The following is a 13,482-nucleotide window of genomic DNA, read 5'->3' as shown; positions in this document are numbered from 1 at the left end:
TGCTTCCACAAGGCTGTGGAACTCCTGCTCAAGGAGCAGGTGGTAGTTATGGCTCTGAGCAACTACGGGTTATTACTGTGGGTAATAAGTCTGTTTGGATTTTTGAAAGGTATTAACAGTGATAAATAAATACCACTGTGATAAAAATATAAACATCCAGTGATAAACTGGCTACTAGAAGGGACTGAAGATTTTAGATAGAGGAAAAATGCAAGCTTATAAGTGCAAAATGTTGTAATAATGAAAATACCAAACAAGACTTTGAAAATGGTGTCAAAATTAGTAGCTACGATAGTAACAATGTCAATAATTATGTCTAGTTCTATAGGCAGACTAAGTCAAAAAGATGTTACTGAAGAAATGACAGGTGTAGAACAAATTTTATCTGGCAAGATATGGGGTTGGAAATGGATTTACAACAGGCAGGCTAAGAGAATGATTTGAAAAAGGATATTTCACTGGATTGATAAAAGAAATTGACTGATGTTTTAAAATTCAAAAGGAATATGCAGATGATAAATCAAAATAATGACATGGACAATATTTTTTAATTAGATGTACAAAAGCAGCTTCTTAAAGCCTTAAAGAACTCTGTGTGATGGAACAAACAAGAAATCAAGAAAATCAAATCCATATTTGAATGAAGTAAAGCTTGAGACTGTTAGAAGGAAAAACAAAAAATGGGTGTTGGTACTTACCTGATACGCTCATTCTCACTGCAAGTGGAGACAGCAGTCATGTAGGGTTCACTCTGTCTGTCCAGTAACCAATAGGGCTGAGTCTACATATTATAAAGCCTTCCTCCTTGCTGCTCTTCCCCAGCTTTTAGACGAAGACATGATGTAGACTGACGTGTAGTTGATTTGGAGAAGGAGAATAAAAGGAAACCAAGAAAAGGAAAGAAAGGACTGACCTAATCCTAATGAAGGAGAACCTTGACCGGAACAGGGCGGGGGTGACTGCTGTCTCCACCTGTAGTGAGGATGAGTGTATCAGGTAAATACCAACCCCCATTCTCCACGATTGGTGGAGACAGCAGTCACGTAGAGACATACCCAAACTAGTCCCTAATTAAGGGAGGGATCCAGTCCCGTGGAAGAAGAGTCCAGGGAATGGACTTGCTGTAAAACCCTCCTTTCAAAGGCCGCTTCAGCTGAAGCAAACTGGTCTATCTTGTAATGACGGATAAAGGGAATGGGAGAAATCCAAGTAGCAGCCCTACAAATTTCCTTCACTGACGCCAGAGTAGCCAGGTAGCTGACATGGTCGCACTACGAGTGGAATGAGTGGTTATACCCTGTGGAGCAACGAGATCATTAGCCCTGTAAGCTTTAGAGATACAGGCTCTAAGCCAGCGACCTATGGTGGAAGAGGAGACTTGAGAACCCAGGGAAGCTGGCTGAAGAAAGACTAGCAAGCCTTCAGAACGCCTGAACATAGCTGAACGTTTGATATAGATATGTAAAGCCCTGCGAACGTCTAGGGAATGCCACTTTTTTTCTAACCCATGAGAAGGATTGGGAGAAAAATTAGAGATTATCAGTTCCTGAACCTTATGAAAGGCTGAGTAAACTTTGGGCGTAAATGTCGGATCTAGACGGAGAACGACCCTATCTGCATAAAATATACAAAGGTCGTTTCTAATCGACAGAGATGCGATTTCAGAGATTCGTCTTACCGACATCACTGCGATCAGGAAGCAGACCTTGAGCGTGAGATGTTGAAGAGATACGGTCCGTAATGGCTCGAATGGAGCCCTGAAAGACTAAAACTTTGGTTAAGTCCCAGGTTAGGTATCTGTGAACAGTCGGAGGACGAATATTGGTCGCCTCATGGAGAAACCGACATATATGTGGAAGATGAGAGATGGGCTCACCTGTCAATAGAGTCAAGACTGTAGAGAGGGCCGCCACCTGACGCCTTAATGTGTTTGGCGAAAGACCTTTGGTGAGGCCCTGTTGGAGAAAGTCTAACACATTAGCCAGAGAGGCAGACAAGGGAAGAATGTCAGAAGAACACCACCACTTGGTAAACACTGTCCAGGTTGCGTCATATATTCGAGTCGTGGAGGGGCGGCACGAGGCTTGAATGGTTTGAATGACACTGTCCGACAGCCCATCCACTCTCAGTGCCTGCCGCTCAACCTCCACACGGTTAGTTGTAACCAATGTGGGTCTAGATACTGGATCGAGCCTTGTGAGAGGGACAGTCTGTGTAGTGGAATGTGCCATGGAGGTGTTACAGATGTCATTAAGTCGCCGAACCATGGCTGGCGGCCCAATGTGGTGCCAGGAGGAGAATTTCTGCCTCCTCGTCTAGCATTTTCCATACCACCCTCTGTATTAGTGGCAGAGGAGAGAACGCATACAGAAGCCCAGGGGCCACAGGCACCGCAAAGTGTCCACCTCCTCCACTCCTGGGGACGCATACCTTGTGAAGTACCATGGGAGAAGGGCGTTTTCCCTCGAGGCGAAGAGGTTGAGTACCGGTCTTCCATATCTGCGGGATATCTCCTGGAAGAGGCTGTGTGAGATGCTCCACTCGCCCTTGGTCGACTTGAGTGCGATTTAGCCAGTCGGCCTGAACGTCGTCGATGCCTGAGATGTGGATCGCCCTGAGGGAGAGAAGATGGGCTTCTGCCCAAAGCCCCAACAGCCACGCCTCTCTTATTAGCGGTTCGGACCTGGTGCCCCCTTGCCAATTTACGTGCGCCTTCGCGGTGATGTTGTCCATGAGGATTAAGATATGGTTTGGAACCTCCGAAGGGCTACATGAATGGCCCGCAGTTCCAGCCAATTGATGGTGTTGGCAAGATCATCCCGGTACTGGCAATGATTTCCCCTTTATTCGAATCGAAGGAACTGCTTGTTTTCACGGAGGATGGGAATATGAAGATATGCCTCCGTGAAGTCCCGAGGAGAGGAAGTCACCCTTGCGGACGCTCTTCAGGATGGACTGCAGGGAGTGCATTTTGAACCGTCAATAAAGGACATATCGGTTCAAGATTTTCAGATCCAGAATTGGTGTCTATCCCCCCAAGGCCTTTGGAACCACAAACAGCCGGGAGTAAAATCCCAGATGTTCCTGGCCCTTGGGAAAAGCTTGGATGACCCTGATCTGAAGAAGATGGTAAATGGCCTGTTCCACCAACTGTCTCTTGAGACTGTCCCGAGACACTGGGCATGGGACGAAATGCCTCGGGAATGGAGAGAAACTCCAGGGTCAGACCCCATTTGATGGTCTGCAAGACCCAAGCATCTGTTGTTATGTCCTTCCATCAGTCTGCAAACACCATCAGTTGGCCCCCTATTGGAAGATCCTCCAGAGAGTTACTTCTGATGTCTGTAGGATCGATTGAAGCCCCCTCTAAAGGATTTCCTAGGAGGATGTCGTTGGAAGGTCCTATTGGACCTATCCTGCTGTTGGTTGGACCTCTGCCTAGAGAGTGACTGACGCTGTGGACGCGAGTTGGAGAAAGCCCCGTCCTGCCCTCGAAAGGACTGGCGTCTATAGAAGGTAGAGGAATTTGTATTGTCCGCCTTGCGGAAAGTCAATTGGAGGACCTCACGCTTGTCCTTTGACTTCACTAATAAGGGTTCCAAAGGGCCCCCAGATTACCCCCCGAAAAGGAAGATGAAGCCAGACGCCACTTGTGTCTGGCATCGGCTTGACAATTTTTTAGCCACAGTAATCATCTACAGGTGACTGGAGAAGCAATGGCTTTTGAGGCAAAGCGAGCTGCGTTAAGCACGGCATCTGCAGAAAACTCGAGAGCTGCTTTTAATTTGTTTAAATCCCTGTGGGCCCTACTGTCTTTATTTGGAATCCTGCTCTGAAGTTGCTTTAGCCAAAGGAGAGCAGATCTGCTAAAAATGAGGAAGAAGTGGAAGCCCTAATAGCCCAGGCAGAGGCGTTTGTTCTAAACGCTTGTCTTCAGGTTTAAGCGAATCCTCAGAAACACTTGCAGCTGCATTAGGAGAGGCTAGAGCTACCACAGGCACATCAATGGCTGAAGGTCTAGAGCCTTAACTACATTATACAGGCGCTTATCAAGAGAATTAGGAAGAGGACTGGTGCCAGGAGAGGCCCATTGCCTTTGCACCATGTTCATAAAACTCCTAGGAGAAGGAACCAGCTCATTCTCAATGGTAGTTTCTAGGAAAAGAGGATTCTCAGAATCCCCAATGTCAGAGGCTGCAGGCTTAGGATCCGGGATAGGCTTAAAACCAGAAATTTTCTTTGCCTTAAACAGCAAGGACCGGAAAAGAGCCGGTTTGAAAAACCCCACAAAGGCTGATTGGTCAGGGGCCAGATCCTCGTCCTCAGAGAGGTCAGAATCTCTGGGGGGCTGCTCATCCTCATCCCCTACTATGGGAGACCTCGAAGTCGAAGGATCAGCAGTATTCTAACTAGAAGAGTATTTCTTTTTACTCTTGGATTTAGACCCCTCCGATTTAGATCTGTGGCCAGAGGATCTCTTACGCTTGAGGCCCACAGCTATCCCCTTTTCAATGGCTGAAGAGATAATGGCAGCTACATCAGGGGTAATAGCAGGGGTAGTAGCAGGGGTTGGTTCAAACCCCAAAAATCCTGAGGAAGAGGAAGCCTGATCTGCCACCGGAGAAGGGCCTGCATCCTCTAAGGAGTCATCCCCACTTTGAGGAGAATCAAAAACCCCTATAGCATCACCTATCTGAGAAGGAGAACCAGGTTCAGAAAGGGAATCCTCTGAATCAGAAGAAAGACCCACAAGAGGAGGGCTACCAGGAGAGACAGGGATCACCTGGAAAGGGTGAGGGCTCTCTCTGCCATCTTGTGTGTGCTTGCTGGGAGCTGTCTTGTGCGATGAGGACTTGAGCTGCCCCTTTTTTTCTTTTTTTGCTGTCCTAGGAGCCTTTGCAGGGAGCTTCTCAGCTGCTATCCTTTTTCTAGAAGTCTGAGCTGATGAAGAGCCAGCAGTAGGGCTCTCTGGTGGAAAGGGCTTGGGAGAGATTACTGCCCCATCTCCTATGCTGGAAGCCATCATTAGAAGTCAAGCAGAAACAGTCACCCTCAAAGTAAATGCTGTAAAAGAGCCCTGTTACCGACCGTTGGCTTCAAAATGGCGCTCGCTGCTCTTTGCGCCAAAATCAACTGTCACACACTCTCTGCTGGCTTGAAATGGTGCCTGCTGCAATCTCTGAGGGAAACAGCGATCTTCCTGAGAGCTTTGCAATCCCAGCATCGTGTTCCTGACAACAACCGCAGGGTTACCACCCTTGGGCTTGTCACCGGGGCAACCTCCAGCAATCCAATCGAAAGATAAACATCGGAGCCACTCAGCTGCCTAATACATGCCTCTGACAATCACTGACAGGAAAAAAAGCCTCCGTCGCTTTAAAATGGCTGTCCCAGCCACATGGCTAGCTCCACGGCAAGGGACAAAGCCCCTTGCTTAATATAAGCACTCCCTCCGCCTGCAGGATCTTAAGAATGGCAGGGGTTGAAATATGAAAGTTTTAGAAATAGCCAATTAGTAAGAAAGAACAATATAACCAGAGAAATACAACTACATGTCCAGCCCAGAACTGGCTGAGTCTAAAATGCTGGGGAAGAGCAGCAAGGAGGAAGCCTTTTTAATCTGTAGACTCAGCCCTATTGGTTACTGGACAGAGTGACCCCTACGTGACTGCTGTCTCCACCAATTGTGGAGAATGTAAAGTTTTTTTGATCAAAGTTAAAACTTTGTCACTATAAAACTATAGTGATACCTCAGTACTCAACTGTTTTGAAATTCATTGAATTTGGTACTTAATGCATTTTGACAAGAAAATTTTGTCTCAGCACTTGTTGTTTGTTTGATTCTTGATACACAAACTAGAACTTGTCAGTGTCAGATTTTCCCCCCTCATCAATATGGGTAAAGTGGGCTAAATGCAAAATAGACTAATCAGTTCTCAGAATGATATTGAGATAGTCTGGTCATACAAGCAATGAATGAAGCTCAAATTGCAAAACAAACAAAAGGTCACACTTGATTCTTCACTTAGCCATCATTCAAAGTTATAACCTATCTGAAAAAAGGGACTTATGACCTGGATCCATAGTTATGATGGTTGCAACCCAACCCTATGGTCAATTGGCAACATAGCAGCATACAGCATTATTTGGAGCATCCTGCAAATTAGGTCATGTGATCTCATTTTATGATAGTTTTGTTAAAAACCCCATAGTTATTTCCAGTTTTCATCAAAATTGCACCCAGAGCAAACTTATTTCCAAATATGAATAAAATTAGTTTTACAGTTAAGAAGCATAGCAAGGAGAGCTCTGTGGGGCTTCAGATTTCATTTGTCTTTCTGGAAATGCAGGAACATAGTTTTGTGATTTAAAGCATTCTGTTTAAGCAGCAAAATGTGCATCTGATTTAAAGAGTTGCAGACAAATGCTACATTGGTGTTCTGCGTACTCCAAACCATCTTTCTGAAATGGATCTAAATTCATTTGATCTAAGAAGAAAATATGAACATCTTAATTTATTTCCAAAAATACATTCTTTAAAAATTAGTTTAATTATAACGTACTTAAATCTTAAATGTTAATTCAAATTTTAAAATAACTATTAATTTGCAGACGTACCTCCCCGTGGTTGAAAAAGTAGCATACCACTGTAAGTAATCCTCCAAATCTGTTCCCACTGTGAAGGGAGAGAAAGGGGGGGGGGAGTAATAAAATTTTCTTTTTCAGACAAGCTTAAGTGACAAAATAATAATAATTTCATTTTATGAATAATCTGCTTCAAAATTTTAGATAAGTAAAAGAGCTAAGTGATTCCATGATCCTCCCTCCCGACAGTGCTTGGAGGCTGTTAAGGGCTGGATGGTGAGCAACCGGCTGAAACTGATCTTAAGCAGAGCAGAATAGCTCTGAGTTTGTGACTTCTGGATCAATGGAGAATTGCCACCTTTGGTTTTGGATGGGGTGGCATTACCCCAAACAGATCCAGTCATAATCTGGGCATTCTCCTGGACTCAAAACTTCTGCTTAAGGAACAGGTTATGGTCAGGACAGGACAACCTCTGTGCAACTATGGGTTGAATGCCAATTATGCCCTTTCTTGGACCAACAATCCCTGCTCAGCCATTCACGTTCTAGTCATCTCCTGGCTTGACTATTGCAACACACTCTCTACTTGAGGCTGCCCTTGAAAAACATCCAGAAGTTCCCATTGGTTCAAAATGCAGCAGTCAAATGGTTTTATGCAGACCCAGGAAGGCACCTCTCCTGCAATGGCTGCATTAACTGCTGATTTGCTTCCAGTGCAATTCAAAGTGCTGGTTGTCACCTTTCAAGTCCTTTATGGCTCGGGATCAGGTTATTTGTTCCCAGTTACAGCCACCTGAGGCACTAGACAAGGAGGCATGGATTGTTGAGATTCCTATTTCCTAAGGAGATATATCTGGTAGCACCCAGAAGAAAGGCCTTTTTTGTCATAGCTCCCTCCCTTTGGAACATCATTCCTGTAGAGATTAGACTGGCCTTCATTTTGAGACAGTTTCACAAGGCCCTGAAGACTGGTTCTATCAACAGAATCCACAGTGGAATGGAGCCCATCCAGTGGCTCATTTAATTGCCTGTTGTTACCAGTGAGTAGGGGGTTATTGTTTTTATCCTTTTATATTGGGTGTTTATTGTTTGTAAGCTGCCCAGAGTCACTGACAGTTCATGGGTGGCCAAATAAATCCAACGAACAAATAAACAAATATTCATAATATACAACTAATCATATTATGAAGTTAAAAAAGATGTTTTAGGAAAAACAGGTGCAGCTTTCAGTACCTTCTTTAAGAAGATGCATTTTTTCCTGGATTAAAAATAGTCTTGTGCTCCCAGGGAAAGACATGCTTGAGTTATGGAGGTATTCGATAGATTTGATTCACTGTTACTGCCTCCTAATTCAAACATGTATTTTCCTGGCTACCATGTGAACTCATGAAAAGCATTATTACAGGTAGAAGAAATATTGAAACAACTGAAAATTCTATAGCTTGTAAATTACAGGTACACAGGGTCCTCCATTTACAACAATTAAGAACAAAATTTCTAGTGTAATCAGACCTGAATTTATGGCAGCTGTTAGGCAAATCATGCAGTAGCATTTGCATTTCTCCCTGCCCAACCAGAAATCCTGCCAGGTAGTTGCCACCCCAAGCACCACTGTATTTGCACTTTATCTTCCTAGCCACCTGCACATCCCTCTTTACATGTCTGACAGCCTGCTTTCAAATCATCTGGGACATAAATTACTGCTGGCTTCCCCACTGATTTTTGTTGTTGGAAGCCAGCAGAAAGTTGTGATGAGGTCCTTGCTTAGCAACCTGTGAATCTCATTTAACAATGTAAATGAAGACAGCAAGTATTGTTGTTGCTAAGTGAGGTGGTCACATAACATTATGATTTATAACTGCATCACTTAGTGATAGATAATCTAGTCCCAATTAAAATAATTAACTAAGATCTAGCTGTACTTTTACATGTGAATAGAACAGGAATACTCTGCAAAGTAGCTTATAAAACTCTAATAACTTTTACAAATCTGGATCACTAATTTATAAAGTAGAACTAAGAGAAATGAAGGAAAGTTTCAATCACTGTATAGCATGTGTTAATTTTTTGATTATCCACAACAATATTTTCTGTGGAATACATTTATTTCTGCATATTGCATTAAATAAATTTATTTTTAATGCATGATTTAAAAAATTCAATCTTTATTTAAAGAAAGAGGTTTTTTTCTTACATATATAATGGTGAGGCCTGAGTCACATGCTGAATCTAAATGCAGGAAGATTCATGATCGTCAAAAAGAAAAACTTTTTACACAGTACAGAATTTGCTACAAGCATCTGTTGGCCACTATATGAGAGAGAATACTAAAAAATGGACTTATTTAGCAAGGCTTTCTTATATTATTAAACTAAACTGAGAATAAAAACTAGCACTCTTTATTTCTCATTATTTCATGCACTCCGACAATGTGTTTTGATATCATTCTACATTTTGAAGTAATAGTACATGCTGCCTCATCCTACAATAGCATCTAAAAGCTGTAAGAGATCTGATATGATAACTCTGAGAGAATAGAAGTAAATGGTGATACAGTTCCCAATGTACAGATCTTTCTTTCTTTCTTTCTCTTCTTTCTCTTTCTTTCTTTCTTTCTTTCTTTCTTCATTATCTATCTATCTATCTATCTATCTATCTATCTATCTATCTATCATCTATCTATCTATCTATCTATCTATCTATCTATCTATCTATCATCTATCTATCTATCTATCTATCATCTATCTATCTCTGTCAATTTTTAATATTATCCATCACAGTTGCATGACTCTGGGCAGTTTACAAATAAAATTATAAAATCATAGGTAAAAAAATTAACAAAATTAAAACGGTTAAAAAGAAAAATTGCAGAATTAAAAGGCAGTGGGAATGCCTTTAACCCATCAATCAACCCAAGAGTTGGATGACATTACGAAAAACAGTATACAATGGGCATTTAGAATCAACAAATTATTTTTAAAGAAAAGGATAGATATTTGGATTTTCTTTCTATAGTATTAAATTTTAGTGCAACCATTGAATGAAAGTCTTTATTATGGCTAGATATTAGAATCATGACCTACAATTCAGAAGCAAAACAATGAATTTATGACTCTAAAAACATAAACACTTTTCATTGTTAATGCTCTTTGATAAAACATGTCCTCTCAGAAATTTTATCTTGACTACCCCTGACTGTAGACATACCGTATTTTTCGGTGTATAAAACATACCCCCACCCCCCAAAGAGGCTGAAAATTTGGGTGCTTCTTATACTTTGATTGTAGCTTTTTGGAAGCTTTTTTCAGCCCTAATGAGGTGCTAACAAGTGAAGCAATTGCTTCACTCCTTAGCACCTCATTAAGGCTGAAAAAAAACTTCCAATATTTTTAGTGCAGCATACTGCTTTTCCTGGTTCATTCCAGCTGGGTGAAGCCAAGGACGAAAGATTTGAAGACTGCCTTAAGAAGTGCTTCTTTTGTCCTTTTTGTTTCAATTTTTGGGAGATAATTCTCTCAAGGGCGAGGCAGAGAGTTTCTGTGACTATGTGATTTCTATTCTTTTGGGGATAATCCCTTTAAGAGCAAGGCAGGGATTTTTCCTATGGGCTATCTGAGATTTCTCAATGGTTTCCTTTAGGGCAAATGCTGGGCTGGTTTGTTGATTCAGCTTTGTTACATTTTTACTAGGTGTTAAATGCTTTGGCTGAATGCCCAGACATCTAGTTAAGCTTATTAAGTTTCCCGGATGCCTGGGGAAAGAAAAAAAACTGGCAAAAAGTGTCATTTTATTATACTATTTTGTTTGCTTGCTTTTCTGATATGGGGGAAAAAATGAATGCCTAGTAGGCAGAATTTTTTCCCCTACTTTCCTCCCCCAAAACTAAAGTGAATCTTATACTGCATTGTGTCTTATACTCCGAAAAATATGTTATATAAACTCTATCATAACATAAATATCGAACTACCAGTTATTTACCCTGTTTTCCCAACCCCTGAAATAAGCGCTTGGCCTTATTTTTGGGGAGGTCTTATTATTTTTCAGGTGCAGGAGGCGGCGAGTGTGGTCACCTCATGACTGCTGCTGTGTTGCAATATTTTCGGGAAGGGCTTATTTTCAGAGGAGAGCTTATTTTAGCGCATGCACTCAAAAGCTCGATTGGGCTTATTATCCGGGGAGGCCTTGTTTTCAGGGAAACAGGGTAGCACATTTCAAAATACATAGAAAATACAATTGCCTATAAAATATAAACCATATTCTGTTAAAGTTTTAAAGAAATAAAACTACATATACCACTTGATTTACAATTGTGAGCCAGAATTATAGTTGTAAGTTGTTACGATTGTAACTTAAGGAATCATGTGTCTGGATCTGAATTTTTAACATTTTTGTTGAGATTGTTAAGAAAACATGGTGGTCAATAAGTGAATGCAGTGGTCACTAAAAGAATAACCTTTTCCCACTAAGCGCTTTTTGTTGGAAAACAAAAGTAAAAGCCAGAAACTAGCAAAACAGTGGCAAAATCAGTCATAAGACTTTGGAACGTTGCAAATGACCATAAAACTGAGCTGGAACAAATTGCTTTAAATTTGAAACAATTATTTGAATTTCATGTGCTTTAAGCTAAAAACATTTTGAACTGCCTGTTATTCCCTTCTGAAGAATACTTCTGCATGCAGAAATATTTCTACATCAGAAGTGTTCCAGTACAGGGAGCTTTTATTTTCTCCTAACTGCTCCCCTGCTCTTTGGAATGCTAGAATGCTTACTTATTGTTTTAGACACATCAAAAGCAATATGACAGCATCTCATCGCAGATTATTCTTTTTAAATCTGTTTGAATCCAAATTCCCTGGTCTTGGAGGGTGGAGGGGAGGTGTAAGGAAAGCAATTTATGTAGGCAATCTCTGCTATGCCTAACATTTTTCTGCTGCTGGTGCAATCACATTGCTTTTGAATACTTATAGAGTGCTTATTTTCTTGCAATCCCTCTCTCCAATCTCCCTATTCTGGAAAGTGGGAAAGAAAAAGAAAACCACAGTTTAGGCGCAGGACAATACATACTGATTGTATTGATTATAATGGCGATCAGATAATAGAGAGATGCTGAGAAGGTTGTCAATGGGTAAAAATAGAACAGAAAGTTATTTTTAACATGACAAAGAAGATCTTCTTGGTATAGAGCCACTCTAGGCAGTACTAAGCCACCTTTCGAAATCTCAACTGCCATATTCTGCCCCAGTTGCATGGTACAAAGCTACAGAATCTCAGGAAACCTCAGCAGTATGGTGCCACGCTACTGTATTCTAGGAAGTTGGCAACACTGCAGGAAAAAAAAGAAATATATGCCACCTATGTGTGATGAGAAAAAACAAATCTCACTACATCAGCAGAAGTGCACTCCGATTATTGTACAGCCCTAACTCCACAACCACAATCTCCTATGTAACAGCCAACTTTAACAAGACAAAATTATGCCTTTATGGGTGGGAGGAGCAAAGATTGTGGGCATATAACTGAAGACAGAAAAATATAGCTGAATGAAGGTATTACAATAAGAGTGTCAAGGGCTAGAGTACAAATTCATCCGCCTAGTTTTCTTATTCATTTTTCTGAATGGCTCTAGATCCGTAATGGCGAACCTATGGCATGAATGCCAGAGGTGGCATACAGAGCCCTCTTTATGGGCACGTGCACCATCGCCAGCAGCTCTTTGTGTTTCTGGCACCGACTAGCTGGTCTTTGTGGGTATCGGAGCACCGGAAAATGAGAAAATTTTAGAAATGTCCAAAAACCAGGCTGCTTTTCAGCCCTTTTCCAGGCTATTTTCTGGACTGTTTTTGGCCCAAAAAACTGGCCTGAAAACAGCCTGGAAATTGGCCTGAAAATGACTAACAAAACAGACATGCGCGTGCCGGGCAGCTGGTCTTCGGGTTTCCGGTGTGTGCGCATGCACACACATTTCAGTTTGGGTACTTGGTCCCAAAAAGGTTCACCATCATTGCTCTAGATCAGTGATGGCGAACCTTTTTTGGCTCGCGTGCCACAAGTGGGGGGAGCGCAGGGGGGTTGAGTGCGGGTGTGCCGCACCCATAATGCAACGTGCGACCCCCCCCATTTTTACATGTTTTTTTTTGCCCTCCCCAGGCTCCAGGGGCTTTATAGGAGCCTGGGGAGGGCGAAATGAGCCTCCCCGGACCCCCCGGAGGCCCTCTGGAGGCTTCAGGGACTGTCCAAAGGCTTCCCTGAAGCCTTCGGAGTGCTTAAAACCACCCTCCGAGCAACCTGGAAGTCACTTCCGGTTTGCTCGGAGGGTGGTTTTAAGCACTCCGAAGGCTTCAGGGAAGCCTCTGGACAGTCCCTGAAGCCTCCGGGGGGGGCGGGGGAGGCTCTTTTCACCCTCCCCAGGCTCCTATAAAGCCTCTGGAGCCTGGGGAAGGCGGAAAATAGCTTTTAAAAAGGTGAACTCAGCTGGCCAGCATTTGCGTGCGCGCTGGCCAGCTGACAGGGCAGCGCCTTGCGTGCCCTGACAAATGGCTCCGCGTGCCACTTGTGGCACGCGTGCCATAGGTTCGCCATCACGGCTCTAGATCATATCTTTCATTAGACTGGAATTGGTATTATACATTTTCTTTTCACTATAATCATTGGAAGAAAAAAGACAAGTATCTACTCTTAAAATGTTAAAAACAAGCATTGTATCATAGTCTATCAGCTGGAAATTCCATCGATGAATCAATATATCTGTGAAAATATATTCCCATGCCCCATAATTCTATAACATCAAACTGTCCCACACAAATTAAATTTAAGAATTGTGTATACGTCTCATAAATTGTGGCATTCTGAAGTAATGTAAAGTGTGTACAAATTTTCACATTTAGTGCATATTTAACA

At 42.2% G+C, this 13,482-nt stretch overlaps 1 protein-coding gene across 6 annotated transcripts in view; it reads right to left on the bottom strand.

Moving 5' to 3' along the window:
• DPY19L1 (dpy-19 like C-mannosyltransferase 1) overlaps positions 1 to 13,482 on the bottom strand; it is a 115,620-nt gene that overhangs the window by 71,797 nt on the left and 30,341 nt on the right. For all 6 annotated transcript variants that reach the window (XM_081971261.1, XM_081971262.1, XM_081971263.1 and 3 more), the window contains exon 8: positions 6,619 to 6,676. In XM_081971261.1, the coding sequence (XP_081827387.1) occupies positions 6,619 to 6,676 (58 nt within the window). The remainder of the gene's footprint in view (positions 1 to 6,618; positions 6,677 to 13,482) is intronic.

Source organism: Natrix helvetica (genome assembly GCF_964273705.1).
Source record: "Natrix helvetica genome assembly, chromosome: Z".
In the NCBI taxonomy this organism is placed as follows: Eukaryota; Metazoa; Chordata; class Lepidosauria; order Squamata; family Natricidae; genus Natrix; species Natrix helvetica.
Note: the sequence above shows the minus strand (reverse complement) of the source record. Positions and strands in the feature narration are given on the sequence as shown.